General features: G+C 38.5%; 1 protein-coding gene across 1 annotated transcript; it reads right to left on the bottom strand.

The window, feature by feature from the left end:
- Nucleotides 1-263: 263 nt before the first annotated feature.
- On the bottom strand, nt 264-14954 carry parn (poly(A)-specific ribonuclease (deadenylation nuclease)). Its single transcript, XM_038286860.1, has 26 exons — nt 14817-14954; nt 14501-14578; nt 14318-14397; nt 14163-14230; nt 13179-13260; nt 13004-13064; nt 12178-12343; nt 10298-10360; nt 10177-10215; nt 10044-10086; nt 9888-9968; nt 7663-7719; nt 7446-7523; nt 7295-7338; nt 5056-5098; nt 4891-4966; nt 4693-4803; nt 4337-4406; nt 4196-4251; nt 2861-2947; nt 2700-2774; nt 2450-2618; nt 2208-2329; nt 2034-2100; nt 1801-1958; nt 264-1121 (listed from the first exon to the last, which is right to left on the bottom strand). Exons 1-26 carry the CDS (start codon nt 14833-14835, stop codon nt 1075-1077), a joined length of 2040 nt encoding a protein of 679 aa, XP_038142788.1. The 5' UTR covers nt 14836-14954; the 3' UTR covers nt 264-1074.
- Nucleotides 14955-20142: the final 5188 nt, after the last annotated feature.

Here is a 20142-nt window from a genome sequence, read left to right as displayed (position 1 = left end):
AGACTGTTTAATTTGCCACAGTGCTGTCTTGCCAGATGTGTTCGCTTGTTTTAATATTAGGTTTTTGAGATTAAATTAAGTGGAATTTTATTTCTTTTTAAGGTAAACATTTTTTTACCAAAAATGTTTTTTAAAATTGCTTTTATTTTTCCCTAATAAAAAAAAAAAATAATTTTGAAGAGTTATTTTAATTATGAACATTTAATGTTTAAAAAAATAAAACTTTGTTCAAGTTCCAAGGCTAAAGAAGTCCAAGAGACAAATTACTAAGAAACATTCTTTAATTTTTCCTCTTTTAAAAGGAAATGTAAGGATTTTTATACTCATACAAAACTGTCTTAAATTTTACATCTTTTTGTGCTGACGGCATACTCTGACATCGTTGCAGGTTGACACAGTTACAAAACATTGAACACAAATGAAAAACAGTTCTGTACAAAACGAACCAAGCACCTTTTATGAAGGGTGAAAAATGCCACTGACAATAAATATCACATCATTGAAAAGCTCACATTTGTCTGATAAAAATGAAACTAGACAATTTTCATAAAATGGGAAGAAAATAAACAAAAGCAGACTGTGTTAAAACTCTTGCGTGTAAATAACCCTAACAAAGAATGGAAGTTATTGAATGGCATTTTTATCTCCTAAGAAAACAAATTCACAGAAATACAAACACTAGGAAAACAGACATCTCTCTCTCACACATACAAACTCACTCACCCAAAAATATAAGACTGATTAGAGACATTAATAAAATGTATGAATGCATTCAAAGACCAAATGGCTGTTGAGGCAGATTCCAGTCTGAACATATTGAATAATCTGCAGTTTAAATATATTTTTTGAGATATACATCTGTATGAGGAGGTGCCTGCTCCTCTGATAGATCAGAATATGGCAGCTGCTGTTATGGCTTGTGTTTTCTCTTTCAAACGTGTTTAAATGTCTTGGCTGGTAGCTTTGGAGTCTTTATCCATTAGTGCTGTATGAGAGCATGAAGTTGGGGCGTGCTGCAGTCTGTGCTTTATGATCCTGAAGGAGAGCCCAGGGCGGGACAGCGACCTCGCTGTTTCACCAGACTTCTGGGACTTCGAACAGGGAGGTTGTAGATTCAGACGCTGGAAAGAAATGGTAAACATTTTCAAGTGCTTCTACTTCATTAACATGTCACATAACTTCAGGATTCCCACAAGGTTCAGAGTCAAACTTTATGCTTTTCAACAAATTTCAGAATATTACATATAGTAAACTATACTTTATTACTATTAATTAGTATAGACTACATGTTCTATTACATTTTAGATTACAGGTTTCATCCAGCTTGAAAAACTGTTTCACATTCCAAACTTTTTAATATTACACCACAAAATTTTACCTGTTTGGGTTTTACTACAACTACTTTCTGTTTTACATCCAAAGCAAACCCAGGTCATGAATCTCAGGATTAATTTATGGTTTTTATGACAGAGCTGAAACTCAGGGATAGATACTGATTTGGTTCTGAACAGATGCGATTTCAGTTCATTTTTACTTTACTACTTTTTATCATTCAAGTAATTCTGGCTCATTAGTTTTTGTGAAGCAGCAAAAAGAATCAATTTATAATTTATCCTAAATTCAGTTTACATTTGATTTTGTGCTGTGAGGTGATCCTATTGATATGAAAACTAATGGGTGAAAACAATAAATAGAAGTCAATGAAAAATGTTCCTATTCATTATTTCTCAATATATAATTCATACCCCCCCAACAGTTAACACTGAGCCCTTTATGAAACTATGCTAACCAAAAACACACCATCTGACTTCTTTTTCTTGCTTTTTTGACCTTTCCTTCCTTGAACGGTTGGAGTTTGATGCCAAGTGGCTGTCCCATCAGCACAGCTACCTGGATCTGTGCCCTCAGGACTTTTGGTATCTGGGACAGGACTTGATTCGGCTGAATACGATGACTCTCTGCAGAGGACAGTTACAAACAAAGGATAAAGCACATCAGAGGGCAAACTGAATAGGAGATAGGTTTTCACTTACGTCATCTTTAGCCAGCCTTCTGAGGTCTTGCTCTCCACAGCTTCAACATTTGCCTTTCCACCAAGATCTAAAGGACAGTCAGTGCAATTAATGTTTAGATTAGGAATAATTATACAGCAATATGTTGAATAAAAGTCTGCCATGCCCCTATTAATATATGCATAATCTACGGACCTTCAAATTTCATCTTTTTGCTTCCAGTGCCTTCAGGGAAAGAGTAGTTGTTCCAGCCGTCGCAGGTGGGAGCGCCTTCACCTCCTTGCTCTCCCTGAATTGGACTGATGCTGCGTTTCCTCCTGGAAAAGATTTGAAAAAATCTGCAACACTGCATCCAAAGCTCAGAGCAAGAAAGAAAACCCACTGATACAATGCTGATAACGTGGAGAGAAGAAAAAACAAAAAAGTGTGCAACCTACCTGGGATACCCAAATCCAGTGGAGGAGGAGTAGTGAGGTCTCACCCAGCAATCCTCTCCCCAGCTCTTGGCTGACTGGCCAAGCTTTTCCTTCTCCTGCTGTTTACCCTGGATGTAGTCTGCATATGTCTGGATCTTGTAGCTCTCTGCGTAGCGGCTGGTGTTCATAGCTGTCAGAACAGACGTTCCATCAATTCGATTTGTAAACATTTGTCTCTCCTGTCTGGCTTGGACTGGTGTGTGAAACTTACCGATCTGCACCTGGTCTGTCTGACTTAGAGAGACAAAGGCTGAGGTGTCATCGATCCAAGACACCTGGATGTTACCTGAGTGCATAAAACAACCAACAGGGAGCATAAAAAAGGGTAGGATTTGTTTTAAGGCAGAACAAATGTGTGTTCTAATGTCTTACCAAAGGCACTGAAGAGCTGGTAGAGGTCACTAGTCTTCCATTCCTTAGGGAAGGTCACATACAGGACGTGGTCTCTTTTGGGTTGCACTGTTGGACGGTTAAGATACTAAATTATGGTGTGAAGATTACAAAATGTTCACAACACAACATCCAGCCATTTATACATCGACTTTTAAAAGGTAGAACTTTGTTAAAGCTGTTTCTTGGAATAACGGTGCTCTGGAGTGTTAAAAAGACATTAAGGCCATCAGCAAATGATTGAGCTTCCATTTTTAAAATATTTGATCATTTTTGCAAAATTGTATTTGAGATTTCAAAATGTATTTATACTAATTAAACAACTTTATCCGGTCTGACAAGCTGAGGTCTGATGCTCATTCTTATAAAACAAAGTCTCCCAACGTATTCTCATTATCAGTTCGTATGAAAACGTACGAAAAGTTATGCACACTATTTCGTACGTTTTGGATGTTTTTCCTCAAAAAACCACATCAGTGCGCATGCGCTGGCAGACAGAAAAGAAAAGCAGATCCACGGACGGACGTAAAACTGGGAAAAACAGTGCAATCATCACTTATTCATGTCTCTAACTACGTTGCTTGCTGTTTTATATCTTAGGGTTAGGGTCAGGGTTAGGGCTAATTGTAATTTATAGTCTATATACGTGAATGGTGCGTCAGATGCGCATACGACGAAAAAAACTTACGAAGTTACGGTGCATAACTTTTCGTACGATTTCATACGAACTCATAAAGAGAATACACCGAGTCTCCAGACTGCAGCAAATGTTACAGATTATAACCCGTTTTGTTCCCTTTAAAATGCGACACTGTTAATTGTGTAAGAAATTTAAACTACACACTTCATAGGCAGATGGATCCCAACCATCAAAACACTAAATAGATTAATGTTTTTTACCAAATGGGCAAAAACAAAGATTGCTTAATACTTCAAACTCTGGTGGAGCCTACTGTGCAACCCTTGTCCTGAGACTGAGTCAGTTATAAGGATGTTTGCACCCGTTCAGCACAGCATTTCCCCAGGAGACCTTTTCTGGTTTAATTCTACATCACCTCCCACAGAGCTTTAAAACATTTACTCCATTTTATGATGGGAAAAAAATCCTTTTTAACCTTAGAACTTCATCCATCCATCCTTAGATCTTAAGATATAAAAAAAAAAAGTAATGCTGAAACACTTATACAAAATGATTTTGTTGGTTGATTCTTTACTTTGCAAAATAAGTTGTAGTTATTATAGATTTTATTTATTTTTTATTATTTTGTTTTAAATGGAGAGACTGAGGGAAAATTTAGTTTAATTTAGTTGACTTACAGTCTGGTCCTGTAATGTTGAGGTAGGGTATGTCAATAATCCTCATCAGGAAGAGCCTAAAAGTGTAAACCAAAAAATGAAGTTAGAAAATGATGCAACTAAAATTATCTAAAAAAAAATTTAAGGAATCAAGACGCTTACTTGTTAAAAAAAGGTTCAATCAGTTTGGATCGGGGAGAGATGTAAGCTTTCGGTGGCGTCAGGAAAGAGCCTGTACAACAGAAAGTGGACAAAGTTCAACAGGAGACAGTTTGAAGACAGACTTGGATCATCACTTTCAGTTAAAAATCCATTTCATTTGTATTTAGGAGTCTTAATATCTAAGCCCGGAGGGTCTTTGCAATTTCTGTATTTTTGTAGATGTTTTAGTTTGACATTTTTTTACATGTTTTCTTCCACAAATCCTGAAACAAAGTGGTTATTATATGTTGCATTCCCTCTGCCTATTCAACAGCTAAAGTCTGTCATTATAGTGAGTATCTAAGCAGCCATGTTACCCAGATGGTTGGCCATAGAGACGAAACACAGGCCGGTGATGAAGGCATCGTATCCCGCCTCGTGGAGCTGCTCCTGGGCCGTGTCATAACTTGGGAAGCCCTCTGCCGTTTCTGCCATGAACAGCACACAAGACATCTTTGGTTGGGTTTGAGGGTTGGTGTCTGGCATCTAAAGCCCTTACTGGTGAGGTCACTCACCAAAGCATGGTGGCTTGAATGGAGCCTCTTTCACTTGTTTTTCCAACTCTGCCAGAGAAGTGTTATTGATCAGCTCCTGTTAAAAACATCAAATCTTTCTCAGACAGCTGCATCATCACACCTGATCAAACCAGAATACACTACTCAGGTTGGGGCTCGTTTTACCTTAAATGGCTGAGTGGAGGCCATCAGCTTGGTGTCTAAAAGTCTGTAGGCAGATAAAAATCATTCAAACATTAAAGACTAAGAGGAAATCTGTCAAAGTGAAATTGAAGCAGTTAACCAAACTAACTTGAATCATATATATGACAATTTTTTGGCAAAGGCGCTGCCATGTTGCAGTACCCCAAGCGAGGAGGTCATGGGGTTGGTCGACCCAGTTGAATACACTGGATATACCGGCAATGCATCACCACCATAAAACACATTTGGTTTGATGGAAGACAAAGCTGAAAGGACACTCAATGCCTAAATCCCACTGCTTATTCCTATAAGACCATTCGGCGTGTGACTTGATCCGTAGTAAGAAGAGACAATTCAACTATCCTTGCTACCCGACGAGCCGCCCTACCTTGTGGCAAAGTGCTTGAGCGGACTGATGGCATTTCACAGGTTGTAGATAGTCAACTCCATATGGAAGCGCTACAGTGGGACTTCTGACACTAGTACATGTGTTTTGGCTGGAAACTAGCGCTGCAACTAACAAATTGATTAATCTGTGGATTAGTTTTTTGATTAATCAATTAATAATCGGATAGCCAACGGTTCCTTAAAGAAGACTTTTTACAAAATGAAACCAGCTAAAACTATAACTTAAGTTGTTTTTTTTATCTTAAATGCAAAATGTTAAGATATACATTTTATTTTATTTTTTTACAATTATGGTATACTTACTGCTCTAAGTGGATTGCTCTGTCAGCTGAAGGCATGTTTTACAGTCTCTATATTCCATTTAACGATTAATCAATTACTGAAATAATCGCTTAAACCAATTAATTGTTTCAGCCCTACTGGCAACGCTACATGGTGAGGATGATGTCCACCGATGCCCACAGTTATGGAATCTATATGCTGTCAGGAGGTTGATCTGGAGCACGTACTACGCGACGCGTTGTCCATTACCAATTTTCGGACATTTAGATTGCTTTCTGAAAGGCTGATGCTTTTGAAGGTGACCATACAGTTCCGCAAGGACCTCCGAGCAGAAACATTGGAGCGACCGGTTAACACATTTCACAAATAAAGCCCACAGGATGGCAAGGAAGAGCAGGGACATCAGGATAGCCTGACTTAGAAACGGGGATAAGAAACAGACCATTTCTCTGGTGGTTTGGACCCGCAGTGGTAGCCTGTGGCTAAGGGACCCTGTGCTTCATAGATGTTCATCCTGTTGGCTGCTGCATGAGTTATAAAAATATGTGCCATTAAGAGGCTCGAATAGGGATAAAGTTGGATAATTAAGCTCTAGTGGTGGATGTTTGGAGTTACGGGCTTAGGTGATTACTTCATACCTGCAAACATAACTGTACAGGTCTCCGCTCTGCCTGCTTAGCGCGTTTTTGCACCCTCTCATTACGGCTAATTGATGCTGATGAGCCGCTGTCAGTTTGTTGGCCGGTCAGTAGAACCCAGCTTATAGGCAGTGAAATTAACAAGGAGCAGCTTAGGCTGTAGCAGGCTATTAAATGGTCTTTTAACTGCCGGACTCAGTCTTTTGTTTTACATAATCTCCACAACCGGTGTTCTGTGGAGTAGCAGGGATAATAAGAACACACCAGCTCCACAGCTGCCTCTTCTCTCCTTCCTAACAGTAAGACAATTTTTATCAATTAAGTTAGTTGGGTTAAAGGTATTGTGGAGGAGTTTTTAAGACCCGCCGTCTTGACTTGAAAAAAAATGTGCATGCACGAGCACATTTCTCCTCGTACACGCCCCCTTTAAAATGTGCTTGTCTCATAGCTCATACAAGCTTATTGTGTCAACAGACAGCGGGGACTCTATAGTGAACTCAATTAACGGAAAGTTGATCACTGCTTTTTGCTCCGCTTTTCACATAACTCCACCACGCGGTGCCTACGCCATAATTCTGGGATATATCTGCCTCTTCTGAGGCCTTTCTTTTCTTCTCATACACTTCGTAGAACCTTTTTCCTTATACGACCCTCGGCCATTTTTAAAGAACCAGGATGAGAAAGGTGAGCTTTAATGAGCGTCTTGAACCGCAGCACACCACACATATGAGGCTGAAAGTGCACATGAGCAGGAAAAGATAGCCAAAAAGGCACTTATTGACAATAAGGAGGATGATTTATTTAGATGATCCACCCCAGAAATAAAAGGTCATCATCTATACCTTTAACCATTTCCTTTTCATTTCAAAGCTAAATTTGCCAGATCTTTTTACCTTGGAAAAACACACATTGTAACCTCCTTGAAGTCTTGAAGGTCCTTAAGAGAAGAATAGGGAAATAAATCAGCCAAAGGACAAGATGTATATATTCAATATAGAGCAAATACATTACAATAAGGAATTAAAAAAAAGCCCAAATGTTTACCTCTGGCAGTGGACAGTAGAACTGGTGGATTGTGTGCATGACATCCAAAAGCATATTGTGGCCAACCACTAGTTTACCCTGTTTGAAAACCACAAACCAGCTAAAACCACTTCTTTCAACAGAAAGGATACACTGACCTCTCTACATCCTTCACCAACAATACCTTAGATATATTAAATTGATCAAAACGGTGATTCAAAAGAAAGTATTGACTCACAGATTTAGAGATGGCGTGGATGACTCTGGAGAAGCCTACGGCGTTATTGAGCTCTTCCTGTTTGGCAGGGACAAGAAACAAGGGATAGATACATACATCCAGGCATTATGTTCATGTCAATGACATAATTTACTTAAATAACTTAATTTGTACTTGTCATGCCGTTTACTTTTACTTGAGTAGTATTCTTGTGAAATTATTACTAATCTTAAAAAAATATCTGGTTGTTCTTCCCACAAGCAAATTGAGCTAATAGAGTAAACAGATTTTATCACTTCTCAGCATAATTTTCAAAGTTTAATCTAATGTTGAGTAACCATTTTATAAAGTACTACAACAAACCGAACGCACTGCGAGCAGCAAGGGCAGCTGGTTTACATGCAGGCTCTAACACTTGCCGCTGCTCTGGCATTAACTCACCACATGCAACCAAAATTTTCACTTGGCGAGCTAATGCACAATTCATCACAAAGAAAGTAAATGTTTGGATCACTGTTCAGTCGTGTCCTTTCATCTTTAATTTGAATAATTCTCCCCTTTGTCCCATTGTAGTTCCTCACATAGCAATAGACACGCTTACAGAGAGCACACCCTCAACACTCCGTCATTTAACAACTCCTCCACCACTAGGCAAACTGTGGCCATATATTGCTGGAGCAACCAAGCCTTCTAAAAGACAACATGCCGATGAGGAGGAGCGAGGATCTACAGCCACCAGGATGAAGAGAAAGGATATTGAAAAAAGGGTGCTTTTGGGGAGAGTTTTTCCACAAGACATTGGCTTATTTATGACGATGATGCTAAGCTGATGAGCTACTCCATGTGCAGAAAATACGCAAAAGAAAGCAAGACACGATAAATTTGAGGCTGGCTGTTAATCTATGAAACTGGAGAGCATCTGTGAACACAAACAGTAAATGCCACATTCGCTGGATGTCCATGTCTGTGGGTGTGCTAATGGCTGGATGAACACAAAAGCACAAAGATGAAAATATTATGGTGTACTGCCTGTGCCACTGGAAGAAAGCCTAAGGCTTTTATTTATGGACAATTACACAAATTTTTTTTTTGTTGAGTGGTTCTATTTACGGTCACTTTAACAAAAATATTTTGCAAATATTTTCCTTTTGTGAATGAAATTGAATGACATCATGATTACAATGCATGCTTGATACGAACACATCTCTACTGAAGTAGTTATATAAATGACGACTTTCTACTTTTCCTTAAGTTAGAAAAAAAAAAAAAAGGACTCAAGTAGTGTTACTTTTACTTGAGTTACTTTAGTACTAGGGATAGGAATCGAAAACCGGTTCCTGTTCAGAACCGGTTCCGTATTTTCCGATTCCATGGCATCGTTTGGCAGCTCGCTGAACGATTCTTTTTTCGATTCCCGCAGCACCAGAGCCTAGAGCGCCGGCACTGGGGAGCACGACTTACGTCACGTTTTTTTACGTACGTTACGTAAGTTACGCAAGTTACGCAAGTTACGCAAGTTGGAAGAACTATTCGAGGAGGAAGACAACGAGCTGCGGTCACTTTGTGAATCAAAGCCCCGTCTTTCCTTAGCCCAGAGGGTAGATCAGGAAATCCAGCTCTATAAAAACTTGCCCTCCATCCCCTGCAGGGATAGCGCCACACTGTGGTGGTGGAACAAGCAAGATACGCTGCCCTTGCTATCTGGACTGGCTGAAAACTACCTCTGTGTGCAGGCTTCCTCCACCCCACCTGAGAGGGTGTTCTCCACGGCTGGAGACACCATAAGCCCTGAAAGATCCCGTATCCTTTCAGAAAAAGCAGATATGCTCATCTTTCTGCAAAAGAACTGTTAATTTTCCCTACTACTGTTTTATAATTAGTATTTTTTGTTATTTAAAATAGGTTATTATCCCATCATTTGTTATTAGACATTGTTGGTTATTAAGTTTGTTCTTGTATTAATTTTTCATTTAAACACAGATGTTACTCCAGTTTCACATTTCCTGTGGACATCTTGATCTTGTTGAGTTTGTAAGATTGTGCAATAGTTAAGTAAACAAAGTTGATGCTGATAATCAAACTGTTTGTTCTCCTTTTTTCCCCAAATTGGAATCGAAAAAAGAATCGATAAAGAATCGAATCGTTTCATAGAATCGAAAAGGGAATCGGAATCGTGAAAATCTTTTCAATTCCCAACCCTATTTAGTACTCCACCCACCAAAATAAACATGAATGACCAAACTCACCTGCTCCTTCTCCAGTTTTTGTTGCTCCCTCCTCCTCCTCTCCTCCTCGTCGACTTTACTGATCTGGATAAATCTCTCCTTCTGCAAAAACCATCAGCGGTGTTAGCAACTTAAACCCACAAAGATAAAATAAAGGAAGAGCAAATTAATGCCTACTTTTTCTGTTTCCAAGGTTTCCACATGGAGACCTTTGGGAAACCTGTGATGACAAAGACGAAATGTTAGGTCTTCTACAAAAAATATTGTATAAAGGGGTAAAAAAAAAAAAAGGAGGTAAAGAAATACTCACTTCCAGCTCAGCGTCTGGTATATCAGCTTTCTCTGGAATCTGTAGAAGAAAACAAGTCAATACATTTTATTAAAAAAAAAAGAGGAAGGCGGCTGTTTTTAAGAGAAAAGAGGAAGTTTACCCTGTACATGGGTCCAGGTCCAGAGTCTTTCCAGCTCCACTAAAGAGGGCCTCGACCTTCTCTCTGGTTTAAAAATGAGCAGAAATGGTCAGAAACACAAAAACGAAAAGCAGTTAGATGGCTGCAAGACACAGATCTTCCCAAACATAGCTTGACCACAAGGTCCAAAGGGTCTAGAAAGGTGTTCAACTAATAGTAGGAAGGCCATTTTTGTGATTTAAAGCGAGGAGGGAGATGGTGCAACATATTGCTTTGCCATGTGAGTTGAAGTCAATGGATTCTTGTAAACTCAGACCAACCACAGGAAGTTAGAGTTAGAATGCGTTTAGTTGCTTTATTGTGGGCCATGCCTTTAAAAGGCTTAACAATACCACTAAGACCTTAGCCAGATAATCAGGAAATCCTTCTGTCAACGTTGGTGCTGAATACTTTGTATTCAACAGCAATAAATCCATGTTTCCCTCACCAATTCTTTTCCATTGTTTTAATGTTTACTCCTAACAACTTTAAAAGCTATAGAGTAAACTCAATGGTTAATTGTAAGAAATGCTTAGATTTGACTGATGTAAGGTAGATAATCGTTATTATAGCATCATATTCCCTCCCTGTCCTCTATAGCTTTTCAATCTGATACCCATGCATATTATTGCAGATTTGTCTGTAAACATGTATTTGCAGCAGCCTGACTGAGAAAGCTGACATTTTTCAGTCAGCTGGCACACCTGCTTTGGGTAAAACAGGAGGGAGAAACAATCCACTATCCAAACCTAAATGAACTATTTTTTGTATAGGATAATTCAGTGATGCCGGCTGCGTGACCCGTGTGTACAGGAGGCATGGTTCTCAGCTCCTTTTGTAACGGGAGGAAGAGCTGGGACAGAGGACAAAGCAGATTTCAAAATCTCCTCTCTAAACCCATTTAAAGGAAAAATCCAGTTATATTCAGAATACAAACAACCTAAAGTACTTTAAATATGAATTTATTACATACTGTTCAATAAATTATAAGTGTATTTAATTAAGTGTAATTTTCATTTGAATGGGCTTCACTGGAGGCATCCATGTTTGTCAAAGAGCACTGCTGCCTTCTACCAGTTTGTGACGTCGCGGTGCGGTATCGGCTTTTGATCAAGTCCCAGTGCCGTATCTGGTGTTTGTCACAACGCGCCATTTTCCAAGTCCTCTTGAAAACGTTCTTCTTCGAAATGTTGGCTACATACGTGTTTTTTCTCTGGCCAGAAGTTAAATAGCAAATCCTCCCTCTTCAAGTTGGCAATCCAACAACGAACCCGTCCGTGGAGGATCATGAATCAGAAAGAAAATTAAATCTATTTTTTTTTCCACTTCTACTCGATGTATCACAACTTCCAACTGCCAGGCATGCGGGTATTGTCAGTTTAACTATAGCTCTAGCGAATTTAAATGTTGCAGTCTTCTCGAAATCTTAAATAATTGTTGATTGCAGATGTGTCTAGTAGTTCCCATTGATTTTGCTTGTAAAAAGGGGAGAATGGTGCTAGACTTACAGCACCATGATGTCACTGTCGGAAGATGTCAGGAGTGAGGTGCTACTATATTTGGGCAAAAATGGCCGGTCCCAAACTGAATGAGACGAAAAACATTGTTCCATTTTTTTCCATTGATTAACCATAAAATCATTAGTTTTAGGTATAGATAATGATCTATTGATAATTCCTTGTTGACCAGACTTTTCCTTTAACATGATGATCTAGGGTGAGAATACCTCTAACAAAATGAACATCTAATTGCTAAGCTATAAGAGCAAATATAACATTTCAAAGAGTATTTTACCAACACTACAATAGAAATATAGGTTACAGTCATATCAATATAATAATATACAGGTCAGCTCTACTTACACCACTTTGTTGATGAAGTCTTTCTGTTCATCGGGTACATGTGCAGGGCCTTTGGATGATGGGGAGATAAAGGACGGCGTCCCGAGACCATTAGCATGCTGGTTTCTCCTTTCCTCTGTCTGCTCTCTCAGCTGAGCTTCCTCCTCTTGATTTAGATATGGAATTCCTTAAAATAAAAATAAAAAACACATGTATTTAACACTGCACAGTAAGCATTTGCTTAATAGTCTTAATCAGTAACAGTGATCATCTTCTAAAATGATTGTGTTATCAAGATGAAATCTGCAGTACGACACCAGCTCGATACATTTGAGGGACTTTAGCCTTTTGAAAAAAATTTAAAAAAAATCTCACTTCTATACATCACTTCCAAAAGGTGAAATCAAAGAGGTTTCAGAGAGTGAAAATGAAATGAAAAGCTTACATTTTGGTTCCATCATTCTGCTGGGTTCAAATGACCCAGCTGAATACACAGAGTCCAATTTTCAGTTTAGAAGGATTTCGTCTCGGCTTGGATTTTATAATGTTTCGGGGAACAAAAGCATGAACCAAGGGGGCCATGAATGCTAAATAATTATTGAATTCTGGCAAACAAGGCACCTACAACGTGAAATTTAAATGAGACATACAGAGTCCTTATAGAGACCAGCAGCAGGAGCAAATCCTACAACACCCAGCAGAGTATTATTTAGTAAAATCATATAAACATTTCTGCGGGTGAAACCATATTATTAATTAAAGACTGTCCAGTCCAAAAAAATTCATTATTGCAGTTTTACAGACAAGGATCGTTATTTTATATTTAGTGTTTGGGTGCCATTCTTACCATGACCAAACACCTTGTTGAAGTCAAATCCCTGACTTGCCAGAAAGTCAATGCTGGAACTCTGAAATACCAAAGAAGACAAGGTGTTATTTTGTGTAGTTCAAAATTAATGACTATTGTTAAGAATTGCCATTAGCCAGTAACATGGCCATGACAATAGAAAAGCCACACTTACTTGACAGATAAACTTTATATCAGGAGATGTCCTACTGAATGGTTTCGGGAAAACATAAAAGTTAAAAGGCTTTATAATATACCTGCAGAAAGAGGTCAAAAGTGGAACAGAAAAACAAAAAACAATTAGTCCCGGTGTTAAGATGTTCATACATACATAGAATATGAGGGTAAATGACTCAATATCTTAAAGGAAAAGTCCGGTCATATTCAGAATTCAAACTTTTCAAAGTACTTTAAATATGAAATTATTAAATACTGTTAAATAAATAAGCGTTTTTAATTAAGAGTCATTTTCATTTGAATGTGCATTACTGGAGACATTCATGCTTGTCAAAGAACACTACTGCCACCTATTGGTTAGTGACATCACAGTGCAATATCGGCTGTTGAGCAAGTCCTAGTCCTGTATCGGGTGTTTGTCACAATGCGCTATTAAACAAGTCATCTTGAAAACATTCATCTTCGTAGGGGTGTCTAGTAGCTCCCATTGATTTTTCTTGTAAAGAGGGGAGAATGGCGCTAGGCTTACCGCACCGTGACGTCACTGCCGGGATATGTCAGGAGTGAGTCGTTACTATATTTGGGAAAATATGGCCCCGACTCATGTCGCAATGAAAATTGTTTTTATTTTTTTACAAATCAATAATAAATTAATTAGATAAACGCAAACTAAATAATTTTAGGTATAATGACCCATTGATTATTCCTTGCTAACCGGACTTTTCCTTTAATGACTGTCCATTGGAGTACATATTAATATTCTAACATTTGGGATGCAAATGAGCAGCTTCATTAGTTTCTGAGGAAGAAAATAAAAAAGAAATCCCCTCATGACTTTTTATAATTCTACTCCACAACCTTCAATACAAAGGTTTATATATTGCACCCATGTGCACCAATGCATGGAAGGCTTTGCACGTTTAGAAGATTTCCCCATAATCTGCTGCAGATCTGCTCTGTTTATGCAGAAGATGTCACTTACTTTGACTTTTCCTGGTCGTATTTAAATGTGCACAATCCAAACTGGAACATCAGAAAGTCCATTGAATGCTGTTAGATAAAACAGCAGAAATGTCAAACAGACGTGTCTTCTATAGAAATATCTTCATTTGTGAGGAGGCAGAGGGTTTTACAAACCTTTTTGAGCTTCGTGTATCTCTCTTCAGGTGTGTCCAGGCCGTTTGTTAGTGCACTGACATTTGGACCGTCGCTTATACCTGCAAAAAATATATATAAATAAATTAAACAAAACGTAGCTTCACCCAGATCGTGATGGCTCCTTTAAATCACACTTCAACATGGAAATCCACCGACAGTTACCTGAAAATTCTCCATCGATGGCGAGAAAGTCAGCCTCGTCTATCGCGCTGTACACCGTGCTTAAGCACTCTTTAAAATCTGGAGAAACACAAAGAGGGTCAAGATAAAGAAAAAACGCAGCGTACCGTTAACAAGCAGATGAGCACATTTAGGCGATGATGCTACTTAGCATGCTAGCCACAAGTAGAAAATATGTTGCGTTTTCGGTTTTAGCCATTGAACACTTGTATCATCGTTCTACTTCAGCTGCTTCGACCCTTTATAAAATGTAAAAGGTAAGTATTTCACTATAACAAAAGCCAGACTGTTCGCTTACTTTGGCGTGTAACCTCCATCCCAACAGAATGACGGAACCGGGCTGAAGGCTAACCTCAGTTAGCCTTTGTCAAGTGGCTTTTAACTGTTAGGCAAACACTTCCGGTGTGGCACCGCTTTCCTCACAGGAGCTACGGAGAGACTCGAGTGACACATTAAAAACATAAAAGAAACGACACATTAAAAAAAAGAACGTGTTTTTAAAATATGGTTTTGACTGTCATTAAACGTTTTTTAAAAGTTTTTAATGGCACAAAATACATATAAGAGAAAATAATATTATTTATACGTTTACTTTCATAAAATTATTTTTTTAAATTTTTCTCTTTTTTACATATATATATTGTTAACCTTTTTTTCTTTTTCTCTATGGACCTTTTTTGGGTCTGGAATAAAGATTGATTGATTGATTGATTGATTGATTGATTGATTGATTGATTGATTGATTGATTGATTGATTGATTGATTGATTGATTGATTGATATGGAAGAGGATTGGGGAAATTGAAAACACTGAATTACACTGAAAAAGTTTTTTGAATATTATTTCAGTTTAATATGGTCATCTTTATCAGAATTCTGACTTTAATCTCAGAATTCTGACTTTGATCTCAGAATTTTGACTGTTATCTCACAATTCTGATTTTAATCTCATAATTCTAACTCTAATCTAAGAATTATGACTTTTCCCCATATAATATGGGAAACATAATATTTAAAAATCAGTTAACTTTTTTTCAGTGGTTTTTTCAATGCAAACTCTTACAGTTTTGTCTGATTGCTTAAGCACATTTTTTGTAACTATTGGCTATTTTTGCAAAACTCTACACACAAATAAGAAAACCTTTCACCCAATTATCAAAACATTGCAGTTCTCTTGCAAAAGCGAACACAGCTAGATTAACTCTTCACACCTTCGTAAAAATTGGGTTTTCGTATAAAACAGTAAACACAAGCCATCATCTACTAAGCACACAATGTGCCAACTACACACAGATGGTATGAATACAAAACACATCTATCTTTCTCTTTCTCTGTGTACAGATGTCAATTTGAGGTCATACTTTTTTCATAGTGTCATGTAAACATATAAGGATCCAAACTTCAAGTATTTGTGTTTATTCACACTAATCAAAACCAAGACAAATTCAGAACACAAAATAGTAATTTCACAAAAAACATAAAAACAATCAGCCTACATCATGTCGTCTTTCTGGGTCGTCCACATCGCATGCGATATCCTCCAGTCCAAGGCACCGGGCAAAATATCTCATTGAATGCTGTATCCAGGCCTGACATGATGCCAGGTCAATATCTCCACATGCCTCCTCCATTGCCTGTAAAAGGACTACCTGTTGATGAGGATGACGGTCGTAGACTTTCCAGCGGCAGGCAGAGAAGAACTCCTCTATGGGATTTAGGAGTAGAGGGAGGTTGAGTGCCATGATGAATGGGTGGTCTGTAAACCAGTTGCAGTCCAAAGCAGCCCTATGGAAACTAACATTGTAACATATGATGACATATCGGGTATGCTCTAGTCTCTGAACAGTGAGCATGTCATGTAAGGTGTCCAGGAATGCAATAATGTGTGCAGTGTTGTATGAGCCTATGGTTGCATGATGGTGAACAACACCATTTTGGCTTATAGCTGCACACATGGTTATGTTACCACCACGTTGTCCTGGGACATTGATGATGGCACGGTGTCCAATAATGTTCCTGCCACGTCTCCTGGTTTTACTGAGGTTACAGTTTTTTTGGATTGCTTAAGCACGATTTTCAAAACAGGGCCCGTGTTTTCAAAACACTACACACAATTAGCATAACCACACACCCAATTAGCAAAACACTACAGATCCTTTGCATAATTAAACACTCTTGTAAAAACTATACACTTCTGTTTAAAAACCACACTTTGTTACCATATGAAACACACACGTTTCACATTACTATACTCTGTTTGCACGAGTTACACTCTGCTGTGATAAATCTAAAACACTTTTAGCACTTCTACTTCCCTATGATTAGAGTTGGCTACCATCAACAAAGTACAAATATAATGTAAATTCACTAAACACTACACAAGACCAATGTTGCAGACTGAAGAAACTCATTTATTTCTCAACACGCCCAAAATGTTGACATGGAGATTCATAATACTGTAACAAAATGTCACTTTACGTATTGTACTGTAAGTTTACTGTAAAAACAAAACAAAACAAAAACTAGACATTGTCTCTTCGCCTAGCTGGATCTGGCCAGAGAATTACATCAACATCGCTGGCAATGTTGTCATTAGCAAGACACCTTGGAAAGAAACATCTTGAATGACGAATCCATCCTTGCATTGCTGCTACCTCCACCTGGTCACAGGTCTCCTCCATGGCTTGGATGAGGGGTACCTCAGCCTGGAGACGGAGATCATATACCTTCCACCGCCATGCCGAGAAAAACTCTTCCATAGGGTTGAGAAATGGAGAGTATGGTGGAAGATATAGGACGGTGAAATGTGGATGTTGCTGAAACCAGTTCTGAACCAGAGCAGAGCGGTGGAAAGACACATTGTCCCAGACAACAATGTATTGCATATGATCGATTTGATTTGCTGCTGTTATGTTGTGCAATTGGTCCTAGAATGTAAATATGAGTGCTGTGTTGTAAGGGCCCATATGGGCATGGCGGTGGAGGACCCCATTCTGTGTAATGGCCGCACAGAGTGTTATATTACCCCCACGTTGCCCTGGGACATTGACTATAGCCCTGTGGCCAATGATGTTTCTTCCCCTCCTTCGTGTTCTCGTCAGGTTGAATCCAGCCTCATCTACGTAAATGAACTCATGCTGGATCTCCTCTCCATCCATTTGTAAAACTCTCTGAAGAACAGTGTCAGGCAAAATTGTGTTCAGTGTAGATCTCGTATACATATTACAGTACAGTAAAAGATAATTAGACAGTATGCAAGATCACAATGCTTAGGTAAATACATACCTCTGCATAATCATGCCGCAGTCGTTTCACCCTTTTGGAATTGCGCTCGAAAGGCACTCGATAAATTTTCTTCATTTGAATATGGTTTTTTATTAGGATGCGTGCCAGTGTTGATGTTGAGACCTGATGGATATTGTTGAAACCGACGTGGTTATTGACAATGTTAGCTTGGAGCTGATTGAGGGTTATAGCATTGTTTGCCAAAACCCTGTTTACTATCTCCCTCTCTTGCTGTTCTGTGAACATAGGAGGCCGTCCTCCTCCTTGTCCTCCTCCTTCTCCTCCACCTCGTCTTACTATTTCTCTGACTCTTTCCATTGTGCTTGAAGACCGATGAACTCACCTGCTGCTTTTTATAGTGCTTATACACCTGATTGGTGTGTCTACAATTAAGCAAACAAGTGTTTGCACACCTGATAACTGTGTTGAATCAATTGGTTGGAAGGTGCAGTAATTTGACAGTCAGTGCTTTGGTATTGCAAGGAAGTGACTTCATAATAGATTTTTGTGTGTAATGTATGTTAAGTGAGTTTAGTGTTTTGCAAATCACTGTGTGTAGAGTTTTGCAACAAATGTGAGGTTGACAGTGTGCTTATAGTTGTGCAAATATGGGCTGATGTTTTGCTTCTTGAGTGTAAGGTTTTGCTAATAGTGTACTACTTTTAACTTTAGTGTGTAAGCAATCCAAAAAAACTGTAAAACCGGCTTCATCTACAAAAAGTAGTTCATGTCCCATGGCATCTGCTTCTAGTTCCATCACTCTCTGTGTATATTTTGAAAGATGGTGTCATTATCAATTATGCGCTGCTGTATTTCGTGGAGTCTTATTGCATTATTGGAAATCCCCATGTTCACTATATGGGTCTCTTGCTCTGGAGTGAACATTCTTCCTCTGCCCCAACATCTGGATGTCTAGCAATTCTGTAAAGTAACAATTTCAGTATTTTGCATGTATGGGACTGTTGTGTTTCTCATTAGAGTATGGCAGTGCTACAAAGTACTTACCGATTCTCATTTCGAAATGTCCCAATGATGCTTGCCACAGTGTAGCGCCTCAAATTAGGCCAAAGTCGTTTGCCAGCATCCCTCAGGGTCATCCCATGGTTGATACATGGTCCACTATTGTAGCTCTGATGTCATCAGTTGTTCTATTTCTTACTCCTCTTACCCTTCCTCTTTCCCCTCCTCGTTCTCTTCTTGCTCCTCCTTGTCCTCTTCCTCTACCCTGTTGCTTCTTCTACTCCACGTCCTCTCCCTCCGCCTCTTCTGATTCTCACTCTTCTCACTCTTACTGCTCCATCCATTGTACTCCACACAGACAGCTTACCTGTGGCTTATTTATAGTGCTTAGGCTGATTGCAAAGTGAACTAATTATCTAAAAGAGTTTTCACATGTGAAAGTGTGCCAAACTGTTTGCAAAATAGTGTTAATGATAGCCATACATGTGTATAATTTTGCTAGGAGTGTGTTGGAAATTTGGTAATTGAGTGTAAGCAGTGAGTTGTGTTTAAAGTCCTGCAAAAAAATATTGTGCAGTGAATTGTGCCTACAGTTTTGCAAAATGTGCGTTACAAAATTGCAAACTAAGTGAAATGCAGTGTTTGTGCTTTTAGTTTAGCAAACTCAGTGAGTGGTTTTGCTATACGTATTAATAGTTTTAGAAATTGTGCTACAAGAATCCCGATTAGCACATAAGCATTCAGAAAAAACAGTATTCTATTTCTTACTCTTCTTACCCTTCCTCTTTCCCCTCCTTGTCCTCTTCTTGCTCCTCCTTGTCCTCTTCCTCTAACCCTCTTGCTTCTTCTACTCCAAGTCCCCTCCCTCGGCCTCCTCTGATTCTCACTCTTCTCACTGCAAACTCAGTGAGTGGTTTTGCTATACGTATTAATAGTTTTGGAAGTTGTGCTACAAGAACCACGATTAGTGCTTAACCATTCAGAAAAAACTGTAATATAAAAGATTATATATAAGGAAATATATAAAGAAATGCAAGTTTATCACTTTACTAAATATTACCTTCAGAGTTTATATACATGCTTTTTATTGATGTAATTAGCTGAGTGATATAGACTGAAATATTTTTTTAGAGGAAAAGGTAAAGACAAATAATCTTTGAATGTTTAAAGAGTATAGAAAGAACTAATTCAGGTATTTTGAACTAAACAAATTTGTAACTATCAGATAAAACCCCACAGTAAAATAGAAAACACATTTTAACAATGACAGATGGTGAATTTTGGTAATTTTCATAAACTATTAAAAAACCACTGGCTTTTTATTGAAACATTTTGGCTTCAAACTGCAATATGAGACTACCAAGAAGATAATACTGAGAT

Source organism: Cyprinodon tularosa, unplaced genomic scaffold (genome assembly GCF_016077235.1).
Source record: "Cyprinodon tularosa strain WSP-4 unplaced genomic scaffold, ASM1607723v1 ctg231, whole genome shotgun sequence".
Classification (NCBI taxonomy): Eukaryota; Metazoa; Chordata; class Actinopteri; order Cyprinodontiformes; family Cyprinodontidae; genus Cyprinodon; species Cyprinodon tularosa.
The sequence above is the reverse complement of the archived record's forward strand: the minus strand, read 5'-3'. Positions and strand labels throughout refer to the sequence as shown.